General features: G+C 40.5%; 1 protein-coding gene across 3 annotated transcripts in view; it reads left to right on the forward strand.

Moving 5' to 3' along the window:
• OSMR (oncostatin M receptor) overlaps nucleotides 1-17,903 on the forward strand; it is a 96,298-nt gene that overhangs the window by 12,426 nt on the left and 65,969 nt on the right. For all 3 annotated transcript variants that reach the window (XM_049862712.1, XM_049862717.1, XM_049862724.1), the window contains exon 2: nucleotides 13,699-13,784. In XM_049862712.1, the coding sequence (XP_049718669.1) occupies nucleotides 13,712-13,784 (73 nt within the window). In that variant the 5' untranslated portion in view covers nucleotides 13,699-13,711. The remainder of the gene's footprint in view (nucleotides 1-13,698; nucleotides 13,785-17,903) is intronic.

A 17,903-nucleotide genomic window follows, 5' to 3' on the forward strand; every position in this document is an offset into this window, starting at 1 on the left:
CATACTTGATGAGGATGGGGTCTTAGAATTGGAGTGAAAATCTTGTTGGTGATCAGTCTTAGGCTATAACAGTGAAGGCCCTCTCACAGTGGACTTCCTGATACATGGCAGCCCTCTTAAAAAAGAAACAAAGATAACTGAGCCTGAGAAACATGGGGACGCTTCCAAGAAGTGTCTTATAACTCTTTGTACTGTCGGCAAAGTAGTCCTTCACAAGGTGTACACACCAAAGCACGTGTCCTTGATGAGCTATCTGTTTCGTTAGAACAGCACTTCTGCATGATGTCATCATGTCAGCCAGCCAGTTTTGAAGCATTTGGCAACACACCCATGTTCTTAGGAAGCAAACGACAACCATTGTGCTGCTTTTCATAGGGAGCGTTTACGATGGGGGAGCTTCCCAGGAATAAATATTTCAGTAATGACAGAAAAAGATGTTTGGCAGGGAAGGGCATACTTATCTAGTTTGCGAAGTTGTGTTTATTACTCATGCAGTACTTACGCTGAGGGGTATTCAAAAGCATCTTCACTGAGATCAAAATTTTGCAAAGAAATAAGACTTGAAGAAGTTCTATTAAAACAGGTGGACAGTTTGTCTTCTCTTTCTTCCCATTTTCCTTCCACCACCAAGATGGTATGTCAGTGGAACACTATGAATTAGGCAATATTTGGCATCAAGAAGAGTAGAAGGAAAGTTAATATCAGCTTAGTGTATGATCCAGCAGTAGCGCTCCTAGATATTTACCCAATTAAGTTGAAAACATAAGTCCACATAAGAACCTGCACATAAATTCTTATAGAAACTTTATTCATAATTGCTAAAAATTATAAGCAACCGCTTAACCACTATGCCACCAGGGCTATAGAGGCAATAAAATGATCAGTGGTTGCCAGGGGTTTGGGAAGAGGTGGGATGGGGTAAACAGATTCAGCACAGGGGAGTAGCAGTTCTCCTCACTGGTTGTTGTGGAGAGAGAAAGCCTATTGGAAGAATGAGAAAACTGGTGGCCTTTTCCAAACGTTGGAGTAAAACTCCAACCCATGCTTTCCGGCCCTGAGCAGCAGTGGGGGACTGCTTGAAGCAGCCAACTGGTGCTGGAGGTGCTCTGCGGATTAGGGCTAGCCTCCCCAACCTCAGCTCACACAGCCCTTACCCTTGAGATGATGTAGGAAAGCTTGGCCTAATCCTAGATTTCAGGGGTCAGTGGGGGTTCAGTGGTAGAATTCTCCCCTTCCACATGGGAGACCCGGGTTCACTGGTACCTCATACACAGCCACCACCTGTCTGTCATGTTGTTACTGTGTTGCTGTGCTGCTAAGAAGGAGCTTCCAGACTCTGACAGACTAGGAAAAAAGGCCTGGCAATCTACTTCCAAAATCATCCAGTGTAAACCTTGTGGACCCCAGTGGTCTGATCCTGTTGTTCATGGGGTTGCTGTGAGTCAGGAGCAACTCAACAGCAGGTAACAACAACCATATTTTCATTTTAATTTGCAAAAGGAGTGTAGTGTCACATATGGAGTGTGTTAGTCCTTGAACTGCATCTCTCTTCTGTCTGCACTCCCTCTTTTGAGGATCATCCCAGTCTTGTAGCTTTAAATTCTTTTTTTTTTTCTTAAATGAACTTTAGGTGAAGGTTTACAGAACAAACTAGTTTCTCATCAAACAGTACACACATTGTTGTATGACACTGGGTAACAACCCCACGAAATGTCAACACTCTCCCTTCTCAACTCTGGGTTCCCTATTACCAGCTGTCCTGTTCCCTCTTACCTTCCAGTCCTGCCCCAGGGCTGGTGTGCCCTTTAGTCTTGCTTTGTTCCATGGGACTGTTCAATCTTTGGCTGATGGGTGAACTTCAGGAGTGACCTCAATACTGAGCTAAAAGGGTGTCCAGGGGGCATACTCTCAGGGTTTCTCCAGTCTCTGTCAGGCCAGCAAGTCTGGTTTTTCTTTTTGAGTTAGAATTTTGTTTTACATTTTTCTCCATCTCTGTCTGTGACCCTCTATTGTGACCCCTGTCAGAGCAGTCAGTGGTGGTAGCCAGACACCATCTAGTTGTACTGGACTCAGTCTGGTGGAGGTCGTGGTAGATGTGATCCATTAGTCCTTTGGACTAATCTGTCCCTTATATCTTTTCTTCATTCTTCCTTGCACCCGAAGGGGTGAGACCAGTGGCGTATCCTAGATGGCCACTTAACGGGCTTTTAAGACCCCAGACAGTACTCACCAAAGTAGAATGTAGAACATATTCTTTAAAAACTGTGTATGCCAATTGAGCTGGAAGTTCCCTGAGACCATGGTCCCCACAGACCTCAGCCCAGCAGTTTGGTCCCTCAGGTCCATGTGTCTAGGAGCTACCATGGGCTTGCCTTGCACAGGTTGTGCTGGCTTCCCCAGAATTGCGTACGTCTTACCCTTCACCAGTTACCACTTATCTATTGTATATTTAGTGTTTTTCCATCCCCACTTCTCCCCTCCCTCATAACCACCAAATATTGTTTATTTTTGTATGTAAACCTTTTCATAAGTTTTTACAGTAGTGATCTCATACAATATTTGTCTGTTTGTGACTGACTTACTTCAGTCAGCATTATGTCCTCCAGATGCATCCATGTTATGAGACGCTACACAGATTCATCGTTTTTCTTTAGGGTTGCATGGTACTCCATTGTGTGTATGTACCACAGTTTGTTTATCCACTCTTCTGTTGATGGGCATCCAGGTTGTTTCCATCTTTTTGCTATTGCAAACAATGCTGCAGTGAACATGGGTGTGCATATATCTATTTGTGTGATGACTCTTATTTCTCTGGGATATATTCCTAGGAGTGGGATTGCTGGATCATATGGTATTTCTATTTCTAGCTTTCTAAGGCAGCACCATATCATTTTCCGAAAAGGTTGTATCATTTTGTATTCCCACCAGCAGTGCATAAGAGTTCTCATCTCCCCGCAGCCTCTCCAACATTTGTTATTTTCTGTTTTATTGATTTGTGCCAGTAATGCTGGAGTGAGATGGTATCTCATTGTGGTTTTGATTTGCATTTCTTTGATGGCTAGAGATAGTGAGCATTTCCTCATGTGTCTGTTGGCTGATTGAATGTTGTCTTTAGTGAAATGTCTGTTCATTTCCTTTGCCTGTTTTTTTTATTGGATTATTTGTCTTTTTGTTGTAGAGATGTTGGATTTTCCTGTAGATTTTAGAGATTAGATCTTTGTCTGATTTGTAAGAGCCAAAATTTTTTTTCCCAGTCTGTAGGTTCTCTTTTTACTCATTTGGTGAAATCTTTTGGTGAGCTTAAGTGTTTAATTTTTAGAAGATCCCAGTTATCTAACTTATCCTCTGGACCTTACGTATTGTTGGTTGTGATTTGTATCCCATTAATGATGTGTTTTAGGGCCTATAGTGTTGATCCTATTTTTTTCTTCTAGGAGCTTCATTTTTTTTTTGCTTTGTATTTAGATCTTTGATCCACTTTCAGTTAGTTTTTGTATACAGTGTGAGGTATGGGTCCTCTTTCATTTTTTTGCAGATGGACATCCAGTTTTGCCAGCACTAGTTGTTAAAAAGACTGTATTTTCCCCATTCGATGGACCTTGGGCCCTTGTCAAAGATCAGGTGACCATAGGTCGATGGATTTCCATCTGGGTTCTCAATTCTGTTCCACTGATCAGTGTATCTGTCATTGTACCAGTACCAGGCTGTTTTGACTACCGTAGCTGTATAGTAGGTTCTGAGGTCAGGTAGTGCAAGTTCCCCTACTTTATTCTTCAGTAATGCTTTACTTATCCAGGACTTCTCTCTTTTCCATATAAAGTTAATGTTAACTTTTTCCATCTCTTTAAAGAATGTTGCTGGTATTTGGATCAGTATTGCATTGTATTTGTAAATTGCTTTGGGCAGAACTGTCCTTTTCACAATATTGAGTCTCCCTATCCTTGAGCACGGTATGTTTTTCCATTTATGTAGATCTCTTTTGGTTTCTTGCAGTAGTGTTTTGTAGTTTTCTTTGTATAAGCTTTTTACATCCCTGGTTGAATTTATTCCCAAGCATTTTATTTGTTTAGGGGCTATTTTCCTGATTTCCTTCTCATTGTTCTTTTTATTGGTATATAGGAATCCACCTGTTTTTTGTATGTTCATATTGTATCTTGCTACTCTGCTGAATCTTTCTGTTAGTTCTAGTAGTTTTCTCATGGAGTTTTTTGGGTTTTCTAAGTATAGTATCATATCATCTGCAAATAGGGACAGTTTAACTTGTTTCTCACCAATTTGGATGCCCTTTATTTCTGTTTCTTACCTTATTGCTCTAGCTAAGACTTCTAACACAATGTTAAATAGGAGAGGTAATAAAAGGCATCCTTGTCTTGTTCCTGTCTTCAGGGGGAATGTTTTCAATCTCTCTCCATTGAGAACGATGTTGGCCGTTGGTTTTACATAGATGCCCTTTATTATGTTGAGAAATTTCTCTTCTATACCTATTTTCCTGAGAGTTTTTATCAGTGATGGGTGTTGGACTTTGTTGAATACCTTATCTGCATTGATTGAGATGATCATTTGATTCTTTTCTTTCCTTTTATTCATGTGGTGGGTTAAGTTGATTGATTTTCTAATGCTGAGCCATCCTTGCATTCCTGGTATGAATCCTACTTGGTCGTGGTGTGTTATTTTTTTTGATATGATACTGAATTCTATTGGCTAGAATTTTGTTGAGAATTTTTGCATCTATATTCATGAGAGATATTGGTCTGTAATTTTCTTTTTTTGTGGTGTCTTTGCCTGGTTTTGGTATCAGGGTTATGCTGGCTTCATAGAATGAATTTGGAAGTATCGCTTCCTTTTCTATGTTCTGAAATAGTTTGAGTAGTACTGGTGTAAGCTCGTCTCTGAATGTTTGGTGGAATTCTCCAGTAAAGCTGTCTGGGCCAGAGCTTTTTTTTGTTGGGAGTTTTTTTTATTACCTTGTCAGTCTCTTTTGTTATGGGTCTGTTCAAATTTTCAACATCATTTTGTGTTAGTTTGGGTAGGTTGTGTGTCTCTAGAAATTTGTCCATTTCCTCTAGGTTTTCAAATTTGTTGAGTATAGTTTTTCATAATACTCTGTTATGATCCCTATTTATTTCATTTGAGTCTGTTGTAATGTCCCCCATTTCATTCCTTATTTGGGTTATTTGTGTTCGCTCCTGTTTTTCTTTTGTCAGTTTGGCCAGTGGTTTGTCAGTTTTGTTGATCCTTTCAAAGAACCAACTTTTGGTTTTGTTGATTGTTTCTATTGTTTTTCTATTCTCGATTTCATTTATTTCTGCTCTGATCTTTATTATTTCCTTTCTTCGGATGGCTGTGGGCTCCTTTTGCTGTTATCTTTCTGTTTGTTCAAGTTATATAACTAATGTTTTGATTTTGTTCCTTTTTTTTTTGATGTGTGCATCTAGTGCTATAAATTGACCTCTGAGGACTGCCTTTTCTGTGTCCGAAAGATTTTGGTATGATGCGTTTTCATTCTCATTTGATTCTAGGAACTTTTTGATTCCATCTTTGATTTCTTCAATTACTCAGTGGTTTTTAAGCAGGGTGTTATTCAGTTTCCATATAATTGATTTTTTTTTCCATACTCTTAATGTTGTTAGTTTCTATTTTGATGGCACTGTGGTCAGAGAAGATACTTTGTATTATCTCAGTGTTTTGGATTTTGTTGAAGGTTGCTCTGTGACCTAAGATGTGGTCTATTCTGGAGAACATTCCATGTGTGTTGGAAAAGAATGTGTACTTTGCACCTGTTGGGTGCAGGGTTTTATATATATATATATATATATATATATATATATATATATGTTTTTTATGAGATCAGGTTGGCTTATTGTGCTCTTTACCTCTTCTGTATCTTTGTTGAGTTTCTTTCTAGATGTTCTGTCCTTTACTGAGAGTGGTGTGTTGAAGTCTCCTACTATTATTGTGAAACTGTCAATTTCTGTTTTCAGTGCTGTTAGAGTTTGTTTTATGTATTTTGGAGTCCTGTCTTTGGGTGTGTAGATGTTTATTATGGTTAAGTCTTCATGCTGGATTATCCCTTTAATCATTATATAGTGCCTTTCTTTGTCTTTTATGGTGGATTTTGTTTTAAAGTCTAACTTATGTGAGATTAGTATTGCTACTCCTGCTCTTTTTTGGCAGTTATTTGTTTGATATATTTTTTTCCATCCTTTGATTTTTTTAATAAATTTGTCTTTGTTTCTAAGATGTGTCTCTTGTAGACAGCCTATTGATGGATCCTGTTTTTTAATCCATTCTGTCACTCTGTGTCTCTTCATGGGTGCATTTATGCTGTTTACATTCAGTGTAATTATTGATAGGTGTGAGTTTATTGCTGTCATTTTCTAGTGCTTTTTTTTTGTGGTGCTAACATTTTCTTTGATCCTCTTACTTTCCTGTGCTGAGTTCCTTTTGTTTGTAGATTGCTTTTTCATTTGTTTTTGCAGATTTTGTTTTTATTGAGACTTTAGGATTTTCTCCTTTATTTTGATGAGTAGGTTTGTTAACTTTCTTTGTGGTTACCTTAAAATTTACCCTTATCTCCCTAGGCTTGAGCCAGTCTATTATTACTTAGTATCACCTTGCCGTCTTTTCCATTTGAAAGTTCTATACCTATACCGTTTATTCCCTCTTTTATTGTTCTGATGTTGTTGTCATTTATAGATTAACCTCTCTGTTTCCCTGTTGCAATTGTTTTGGTTTTGGATAGTCCTTGAGAGTTCATTTCCTAGGTTGGTATCTGGCTGGTACAATCTTGCATCCTAGATTCAGGCTGTGGTCTGATATTGTTTGTTCTCAGACCGAAAGACTCCCTTTAATAATTCTCGTAAGTTTGGTTTTCACATATTCCTTTAATTTCTGTTTTTCCGGGAATGTCCTAATTTCACCATCATATTTGAATGAAAGTTTTGCAGGGTATATGATTCTTGATTGGCAATTTTTTTTCATTCAAGGTTTTACATATGTCATCCCATTGCCTTCTTGCCTGCATGGTTTCTGCTGAATAATCAGAGCTTAATCTTTCTGTTTCTCCTCTGTATGTGACTTTTCGTTTTTCTCGAGTTGCTTGCAGGATTTTTTCTTTGTCTTTGGTTTTAGTGAGTGTGATTATGATATGCCTTGGTGTTTTTCTTTTGTGGTCTATCCTATATGGAGTTTGTTGAGCTTCTTGGATGGTCAGCTTTTCATTATTCATGATATTAGGGAAGTTTTCTGTCAGCAATTCTGCAGTGATCCTCTCTGTGTTTTCCATTTTCTCTCCCAGTTCTGGAACTCCAGTCACTCTCAAATTTTTGCTTTTGATTGTATCCCACATAATTCTCAAGGTTTCTTCATTTTTCTTCATTCTTTTTTCTAATTTTTCCTCAAACAGTGTTTGTCTTCAGTTTTGCTGATTCTGTCTTACATTGTTTCAAACCTGTGCCTCAGCCCTTCTATGACACCGTCCCTTTCTGAAATCTTTTTGTTTATCTTCTGGATTCCTAATTGTTTTTGAATGATTTCTAGTTGTGAATTTATTTACTTTGTATTTTCCATGAATTTGTCAGCTTTTTTCATAAATTTGTCTATTTTTTTCCTCATTTTTGTCTGCTTTTTGCTTCAACTCTTGGATTGCTCTGAATATTAGAGATTTGAATTCCATATCAGGTAGTTCTAGTGCCTTTTCTTTTACTGGAAAGTCAAGTGGCATTTTATTTTGGACACGTACTGCAACCGTCCTGTTCTGTTTTTTTTATATGTTTTGATATTGTCTGCTGTCTTTGGGACATTTGACAGTTTTCTTCGTTTCTTGATTGTAGATTTGTGCTTTTTTTTTTTTTATTTGGTTATGTCCGAGCAGGCAGTCTGTGCATTCTTTGTTGTTTGCTCATCTGTAGTCAGAGGACTTTTCACCTCCTTGTCCAACAGGCAGGGCCAGTCATTCAGCTATGGTGCATCGGAAGGTTGTGACGTGTGGAGCTAACAGGAACCAAAACAAACAAGCAGACAAATAAAGACAAAAAAAAAAGAGTGCTAAGGGAGCTTGCTGTTGGAGTGGATGGATGAAAAACCAAGAAATGGAGATAAACAAAAAGAAGAAAAAAGGGAAAAGGAAAGAGAGAATAACTAGATAAAAATTTGGAAAAGAAAAGAAAAACCCCCAGGAGTCCCAGAGTCCCCACCAGTGGGGCTGCTAAGGCTGGGAAGTAGCTCCCAGGCTGTGCAGTATACCCTGGCTAGAGGGGGTATAGATGTCACACAGCACCACGTGTTCAGGAGACACAAAAAGAAGGTAAGTGTAGAGAGATGAGAACTGAGAAATGGAGAAAGACAGAAGGGGAAAAAGAGAGAGAAAAGAGAAATTAAAAAAGAAGGAAAGAGGGGAGAAAAAAAAAGAAAGAAGTGCCCCCAGGGATCCCACCTACGTGGCTACGCAGACTGGGGGAGAGACCCCTAAGCTGTGCACTGCAGCCCTGCTAGAAGGGGCTCCCAAGCTGCGAAAAGAAAGAGAAAACAAACAAACAAAGCAAAACAAAACAGAAGAAAACAAAACAAGGGAAAAAAAAAGCTGCATGGCTCCCACCAGCGTGGTGTCATGGTTGGGGGGAGTGGTTCCCCAGTTGAGCATGGTTTCACAGCCTTTCAAGGAGCAGCAAAGATGGCACATGGAGCCAGGTGTTCCAGAGAATGGAGGAGGAGGTGGTTCCAGAAGAAACCAAAAGAGACAGAAGAAACCAACACCAGCTCAGGGGCCCTGCTAGTGTGGGCAGGGTGAATCCAATCAGCCTGAGGCCAAAGCAGTTGCCTCCTGGCCAAGAGATTGTGATTGGGGGGAAGCAGAGGAGGCCGGGGGGTGGGGAGGAAGCGGGGCGGGGGTAGGAAAGTATGTACAGCTCATTACTAGGTACTCCGTCTCCTGCTAGAAACTTTGTGAAGCTTCTTTCTTGTATTACCTGTCTGCCAATCTCCGACGTCAGTGAGGTAAATCCAAGCGGCACATACGCTGTACTTCCCGGCTGCCGGAGCCACTGCAGCCAGCCAGGAAGCTCAGAGGTAGAGCAGTGGGGAGAGAATGGGGAGTGGGAAAGCATTTATTGCTGGTTACCAGGTGCTCTGTCTCCTGCTGGGAGTTCTGCGAAGCTGCTTTCCCATGCTCTCTGTCTGCCTATCCTGACAGGAGTCCAAGATGACATATCTATGCTGGCTTAGCTGATGGGGCCTTTAGCACATATCTCTCCTTGTGTTCTCAGAGAGAGAGCACAAGAAGTCATGTGCTTGGCTGAGTTCTTTATCTCTTCATTTGACACTTCAGGTTCCAGGAATGACATTTGTCTCTGTTTTACTTAGTTTTTTGGGTCTTTGTTGTGGAGGGAGAGTGTGGTGCTTCTGTCTATGGTGCCATGTTGGCCGGAAGTCCCTTGTAGCTTTAAATTCTACCTGTATGTAACCGAGGACTTTTGAACATACATCCTTAGCCAGAATTTCTCCTCCAAACTCTTAACCGAGTATCCAGCTGGCTACTTGACATTGCCATCTCAATGTCAAATAAGCTTCTCAAACTTGTTAGCTATTGTCAAGCGGGCTCTGACTCACAGTGACCTTATGTATAACTGAATGAAACATTGCCCAATCCTATGCCATCTTTGTGATCATTGGTATGTTTGTGTTTATCGTTGTTGCTATTGGGTCAATCCGTCTCAGTGAGGATTTTCCTCATTATCACTGACCCTCTACCAACCATGATGCCTTTTTCTGGTGATTGGATTTCTCAAACTTAATATGTTGCAAATTAAGCTCTTGATATATCCCACGAAATCTGTCCCTCTCACAGTCTTCTGCTTCTCCATAAGTGGTAAATCCATTCATCCAGAGACTCAAACCAAAGTTCTCAGAGCCATTCTTGACATCTCATTTTCTCAGCACCCCATGTCCTGCCAGCTCAAGAATTTCACTGCTACTCACCACTTCCACTCCTATCCCCCTGCTCTAGCCACCATCATTCTGACCTAGATTATTGCTATAATCTCCTCACTGCCCTCTTTCCTTCTGGTCTTGCCCCTTCAGTCTCTTCTGTATTCAGTGTAAGTGAGACCATATTACACCTCTGCATTAAATCCTCTAGTGGCTCCCATCTCACACAGAGTAACAACCCAAATGGTTTACCTGGTCTGCCCACCCTCCCTGTGTACCCTCTGATTTCATCTCCTGTGACTCACTTCCTTGGTTACTCGGCTGTAGCCACTCTGGGCTCCTTCTTGTCCCTGAATATGCCAGGCACACTCCTATCTTGGGGACTTTGCACTGGCTGCCACCCACATGTTGTTGGGTGCTGTCAAGTCAGTTCTGACTCATAGCGACCCTGTGTACAACAGAATGAAACACTGCCCAGTCCTGCACCATCCTCACAATCATTATGTTTGAGCCCATTGGTGCAGCAACTGTGTCAATCCATCTCATTGAGAGTCTTCCTCTTTTTCGTTGACCCTCTACTTTACCAAGCATGATATCCTTCTCCAGGGATTGATCCCTCCTGATAACATGTCTAAAGAACAAGAGACCAAGTCTCGCCATTCTTGCTTCTAATGAGCATTCTGGCTGTACGTCTTCCAAGACAGATTTGTTCATTCTTCTGGCAGTCCATGGTATATTCAATATTCCTCGCCAACACCATAATTCAAAGGCATCGATTCTTCTTAGGTCTTTCTTATTTACTGTCCAGCTTTCAGATGTGTATGAGCTGATTGAAAATATCATGGTTTGGTTCAAGTGCACCTTAGTCCTCAAAGTGACATCTTTGCTTTTTAACACCCCGCATAGTTCTCTTTATCAGCCAGGATTCCATCGGGAGACTGTTGGTACCTTAGAATAGGATAATCTGAGGCAGATGCATTTACAAGGTGTGGCGTAGAGGCCACATAGGTTAGCGCAAGTCACCTGGGGGCTAGTAGTAGCTGACACAGCTGATGCAGAGTCCTGCCTAGGTTTTTCCGCACAGCATTGACTCTGCGCTATCAGGAGCTCTCTTAATGCAACATTTCCCAAAGGGGGAGCAAGGGATATCTGTGGGATGTCCTTCCAGCTGAAGACTCCCATTCTGCAAGTTTTGATTCACTTTATTAATTTTCCCAGAAGGTTTTTAGACAACTAGAACTCTTATTCCTTCTGCAGGTGGTCCTTAGGGGGTTTGTAGCATGAAATATCGAGGGTGGTGGTTGTTCTTTTACATACTGGAAATAGCAAGCAGTATGCTCATGCACAGGCAGTGACCATGCGTCATGATTGCCCCCTGCCCAGCCTGAGTAAACCTGTGCACATTAGAGCAGATGGAAGGCAGTAAATCTGGGCAGGTGCTGAAGTGTAACCTTCTCAGATTCACAACATCCCATGTGTCAGAGACAGTGGGAGGGCAGGAGTTCCAAACAAGTCTCTATCTTGGTGGCTTTCAAAGACTGCCCTGTGATGCTGAAATCGTAGAAACTCAACTTTTGTAAATTCTCATGTTTTTCAATTTAGTTCCATGACAAATTTTATGCTTTAATTTTTGGTTGCCCTCGATTGGTGGATGGCTTCTATCTTTTACTTTTGTTTCTCTGCTGTTAGGACTTGATCAAATTTCGTGACATGTAAAACATTTGATTTACTAAGAGAACTCCAGATTTATTATAGAAGCATATTAAATAGCCCTTTTATAAAGAGAACACTTGGCCATGCACACATCACCCTCCGACTGCAGTGCTTTTAAATTGATGGGATCTCCTTACAGTGGCCGTATTTCACATAACTTAGATGATATCCATCTAGAAGGAGAATGGACTAGTGCCCACAGAGGAAGATGGAAAGGGTACTGAAAATTATGCAGTGAGTGTCAGGCATTTTCCTTTACTCCCTCTTGGTTCTGAGCAGAGAGTATTTTCAGTGGAATGGGTTTTTCTACTAGCTTTGATATTTAGTTGTAACAGGAACATGTTTGAAGTTATAGGTAGAGATTTTGGAGAGATGTGAATGGCTCTGCTGGTCAAAACTAGAAAATAGCAGAAAAAAAGGCTTAAATGGATATGAACAAAGACTGTGGTTTGGAGAGTTTTGCTTCTGCTTGTAATTGGGTTCAGCTGTAGAGAGGTTTGGTTACTCGAGAGTAATTTGTGGGTATAGCTTACCCCCTGGCTGCCTTCATTCTCATTCCCGTTTTAAAACAAAGAATAAAACTTGTCATGGCACTGAATTAAAAAATACGAGTATTTACAAAAGACGTCTTTCTATGATTTTAAAATACTATTAATAAAATATAGGGAGTGGGTATTCAAAACTGATGGTCTGGTTCCCTGAATTTCTAGCTTTTGATGAAGTCCAGGTGGCTAAACAGAGGCAAAAATTGACTGAATGAATTGTTTTATTGTTCCCCTCTGTGTTGAGTCATAGTTCAAAGTAGAAAAATGAAATTGAACACTTCCCCTGACTAACACACTTACTATTAAATTAAGAAGATATTAGCCTTCTTGAGGTCATCTGGACACATTCTTTGTGCCCTTTGATTGTCCGGTGGTCAAAATACCGGATGAATCAGTGAAGCCCTTTGGCTTGAAGTTTACAACTCTCTTCTAAGACAAGGAAAACCGGGAATTATTTTGAACAATCAAAAGCCGACCATCTCTAATAACAACTAATAAAATATGTGTGTGGCTATTTTTTTATGTAGGTAGACATATACGCATATTGGAAGGCTCGTGTGAGTATAGGCGTATGCATGTACAGGTGTATCAGCAGGCATACGTATATACGTGTTTATGTGTACAGCACATATATTCATATTTATATTAAACCACACAGGGGGCACAGTTATGGATACTACCAAGGCATAACCAAACACCTCATGGGTTGGGTTTACTGAGTTTGAAGGTTGGGACCATAGTCTTGTGGGACAACTTGGTCAGTTGACATAACAAGAGTTCATAAAGATAATATTCTACATCCCAGTTTGGTGAGTAGAGTTTGGGATCTTAAAAGCTTGCAAGCAGCCATCTAAGATATAACTGTTGGTCTTTCCCCAATTGGAACAAAGGAGGGTGAAGAAAACCAAAAGCTCCAGGGAGAAGTTAGTCCATAGGACTAATGGCCCATGAGATCTGTAGCCTCTTTGAGCTTGAGACCAGAAGAACCAGATGGTGCCTGGCTACCATTACCGATCGTTCTGACCAGGGCTATGATAGAAAGTCCTGGTTAGAATAGGAGAATAAATAGGAAATAGTTCTACTCTATCCTATTGGGTCGCTATGAGTCGAAATCTCCTCCATGGCAATGGGTTTATTGTGGGAAAGACTCTGGAGTCACATGGCAAAGGGTCTGGACATAGGGATGGGAGAAAAAAGGGGATCTTTAACGCAAGGACCTAGAAGTCCCTGGGTGGTACAAATGGATGAGCGCTCAGCTGCTATTCATAAGGTTGGTGATTCAATTGCACCCAAAGGCACTGGAGAAGAAAGCCCTGGCAGTTTGTTTCTGAGAGCTCACAGCCATTGGAAACCCTATGGAGTACAGTTTTACTCTGTAACACATGAGGTCGCCGTGAGTCAGAATTAACTTGATAGCAACTTGTTTTTACTGCAAGCATCTACCACAATTGGCTTAAAGAAATCTGCTTGGAATTGAAAATAAATAAAATTCCCCTTTGTAATTTATCTTTTTCAGAAAACCAGAACCTATGGCTCTCTTTGCAGCCCTTCAGACAACATTCCTCTTGGTATTGCTGCCCTTGGGAACTTACCAGAGAAAAGGTAAGAAGTGGAAGGGATAGTAAAGAAAATCACATAGGCAAAAAAAAAAAAAAGAGGAAATTGATGCTTTTAAGAAAAATTAAATAATTCTTTTTTCTTTGGAAATTACATGAAGTTGATGAGTAGCTCACATGATATCTATCAGTCCCTCAAAGTAGTGGTTGCTTTACTCTTGACCTTAATGAGTCACTTTAAGAAGCCACACCTTAACCCGGATTTCCTCATCAATTAGGGCACTTGTAATAGACTTAGTCCCATGGAACTTCATGAGCAGTGCATGTTCCTGGCCATTACCAGAGTAGTTTCTTCTGCCCCTTACTGGGTAAAGACACAGGACATACCAGACCTGTATTAGCCCCTAAGTTAGAACAAATTTAACATTCCTCAACTAATTTATTGAGAACCTATTGTTAGGTGCTGTCGAATCAGTTACGACTCACGTCAACCCCATGTACACCAGAATGAAGGACCACCCAGTCCTGCGCCATCCTCACAATCATCGCCATGTTTGAGCCCATTGTTGCAGCCACTGTGTCAATCCATCTCGCTGATAAAGAAATAGTATTTCTCACTTCGCTACTCCCCCACTGAAGATGTTTTGAGAGAAAACAACTTTGTAAATAAGGTCAATAAGAATTCAGCACCTCCTATGTATAATTTGATTACTTTGAACCAGTTAGAAAGGAGATTCTTAGACTTGAGAGAATTTTGATCAGTTCATACAGTTTTCATTGCTTCTCCATATTTTACAAAACTTTACATTTTCTTCTTTCCGTGTTTCTTCTTTGTCGTAAGTATGACAGGGAGTACAGATATGTGCTCTTAACAGCTGCCCACACGATTCCTATGAATTCATGAAAATGATGTCTACGAGGAAGACCCATAGAGTTTTTCATCTTCCCTGAAATCTCCACGCAGGAGATTTTGTTCTGATAATAGCACGATTCTCTATCTGACATTTTTTAGGTCTGGATTTATTTCTTGTAGGTCCAGGGTACATGGAAGGATGTTACTTTTTATGACTTCTTAAAAACCATGGTATGATTGTTAATTTCTGTTATAATTTGGGGCTGAAAAGTAGGAATTAGGATTTTTCATCTGTGGTGTGTATACTCCTCACTATATTGGTTTTATCTGCTGAAATCTAAGCACATACAGCTGGACTGAGTGGTTAGCCTGTATGATTAGAATGGTTAGGCCCAGCCAGAGCACCTCATTCCCAGGTGGACACATGTCCCAACTCCAGATTACCAGGAAATCTCAGGCATTTAGCTCCAAGCTTTGTCACAGCTCATTTTGCTGGTGGCATCTCACTTATCCAGTCCAACAGCTATTTATTGTGTGCTTCCATGTCTAAGGCGTTCTGCCCTCAGAGCAGGCTCTGCGGCTCACCCAGTCAACCCCTTTTGTTTAGATCAGACACGCGTTTACAGGTAGTCCCCAACTTACAACAGGCTTCCATTCTAATGATTCCGTTGTCAGTTCTGACATAAATTGAATACCTCATTTTTTTTTCATTATTATTGCCTTTTGTTATCAGCATCTTTGTTTGTCTTTGGGGGTTGAAAAGATTACATATAAACTTACAGATGTACTTTAATACAAACATATGTACGTAAAAAAAATACAATTTACTCCAACAATGAAGAAGAATATAATGGCATTGGCATTTTGTCAGTTGTGGTAATAACTCCACTTGTGGAAGGTTCTGGATCCTCTGGATTATTGCTGGGAATGAGGATGGTGTTTCTAGTCAGAAAATTAGTCAGAGTTGTCTGTATGGTCCTTTTCTTTTGTTGTTTCATGTATTTCGAGGTAACATCTCAATGCTTCTTTAATCTGCCTATCAAATTTAGCAAAGCAATCAGCATCTGTGTCCATGTTTTCAAGCTACTGAAGTCCCTGATTTAGTATAGAAAACTAAATCTATATGACAGTGTTTTAAACAGTAAATCATAAAATTGAACACCTACAAGTGAACATCTGAGATTGATAACGTCAGCAAATTAAGTGCTGTAACATTGTAGTACATATCACTAATGATAAGATGTACAAAAAAAAAGGGTGGTCATAAGTACGGTTCATTATAACTCAAATATGTCATAAATTGGGAATATCTGTACCTGTTTTCCTCTCCGCCAGTCCTTTTTGCTTCCAACTTTCTTGGCCAGACATGCCTGCATTGGTAAGTAATCCTGCCCTTGTCCCTACACGCACAGCTTAGATTCCTTGTCTCAATTTCTGGTGCATCTGACCAAGTACTTACCACGCCTCCACTCAAACTAGTTGGCCTCCCACTCAATCAACCAGGCAGGATCAAATCTGAGGAGCCATGCAAAATAGCTGGGTCTGACTTCTCCCTACCAAGAAGGCACAGCCAAGGCTCACTTCCACTTAACCCTGAGTTTTAGTGTCTATTGGCCAGAGATCGTTAGGGTAACTCTTTGATGTATTGTCTTCCAGTTTTCTGTATGCACATGCAGACAGAGCTATAAATATATATTTTATAAAAGTGAAATTATGCTATATATACACTGATTTTTTTGTTGTTACTTCAAGCAATTAATATAACACATGCTGAGTGTTTTCCTTTGATATTAAATGTTCTTCTAGAAATAACATTATATTTAATGGCTGCTTGGTGCCCTGTCTTATCAGTGGTTGTTGTTAGTGGCTGTCAAGTAGGCTCTGACCCCAAGTATAACAGAATGAAACATTTCCCCAGTCCTATGCCGTCTTCATGATCATTGATTTGTTTGAGTCCATTGATGTGACCATTGCGTCTGTCCATGTGATTGAGGGTTTCCTTCACCTTCCCTGGCCCTCCACTTTACCAAACATGATGCCCTTTTCCAGTGGCCGGACCCTTCTGATGAGAAGTTCGCAGTGAGCAAGTTGAAGTCTTAGACAATATTCTGAGATCCATAGGGTTTTCACTGGCTAATCTTCAGAAGTAGGTTACCAGGCCTTTCTTCCTAATCTGTCTTAGTCTGGAAGCTCCACTGAAACCAGAACACCGTAGGTGGCCCTGCTGGTATTTGAGATACTAGCAGCATAGCTTCCACCATCAGAGCAACATGGAAGCTACCACAGTATGACCAATTGATAAATGGGTGGTGATTGTGAATGGACCATGGTTTATTTCCTTGAGTGTGTTGGGGCCAGTCAGGTGGGGAAAGTAGGAGGAAGGTCTGTAAATGAAATGGAGGGCTGTCTCATTCCCAAGCCTGGCATTTACAGCCAACCCCACTCCAGCACTGGGAAAAGAAAGTTGGGCTAAGAGCCAAGGACTCTGGGTTGTGGCTGTGGTTATGGTTGTGCGGCCTTGGAAAAATCACTTCCCTCTTTTTAAACCTAAGTTTCCTCATCTGAAAGATAATGGGATTGGATTTATTAATCTAAATTAAGGTCCCTTTTGTCTCTCTGCCGTTACCAGGTTATTTCCCATTGTTTTTTAAGGAAGACTGGATTTCTTTTGACCAAATTTTTTCTGACTGACTTAAGTACCTGAATCATTCAATACAGCTGATAGCATATGTTAATATAAACATATATGAATTTCACCTCAATAAAAAAGAAAAAAATTGAAATATTTATGCTAATGGTAAAAATGTTCAAAAAAATACAGAGAGTCCCCATCTTCTTACCAATTTCACTCTCACACACATATCATGTGTTAATATAGAGCTTCCCTTTTGTCCACAGCATCATATAGTAGCTCTCTAGAACATCCAGAAGTCAGCGTTTATACTGAGAGTTTACTCCTTCACTCAGCAACCAAGCACTGTCTACATGATGACTGGTGTCTACATACTGACTGGTATGCTCTCTGTCATAGTTTCACTGAGCTGAGTAAGACTTAGTCCTGCCCTTTAGCTCACAGCCTCTGGGTGGGCAAACACAGAAACAGAATATTACAGTACAGCAGGATCAGTGCTACAGAGAAGGGGTTAGAAGAGTAGCTACAGGGAAGGAGGACTCCAGGAAGGAAAGTCCAGGCATCAGAGAAGAAGCTGCTGCTCACACTTGAGACCTCCTGGAGGTCCTAGGTCTCTGCAATTTGAGATCAACACCTGGTATGGGTAAGACCTGTGCTGAGGGTTGAGAGCAGGAGTCTAT

This window comes from Elephas maximus, chromosome 2, assembly GCF_024166365.1.
Source record: "Elephas maximus indicus isolate mEleMax1 chromosome 2, mEleMax1 primary haplotype, whole genome shotgun sequence".
In the NCBI taxonomy this organism is placed as follows: Eukaryota; Metazoa; Chordata; class Mammalia; order Proboscidea; family Elephantidae; genus Elephas; species Elephas maximus.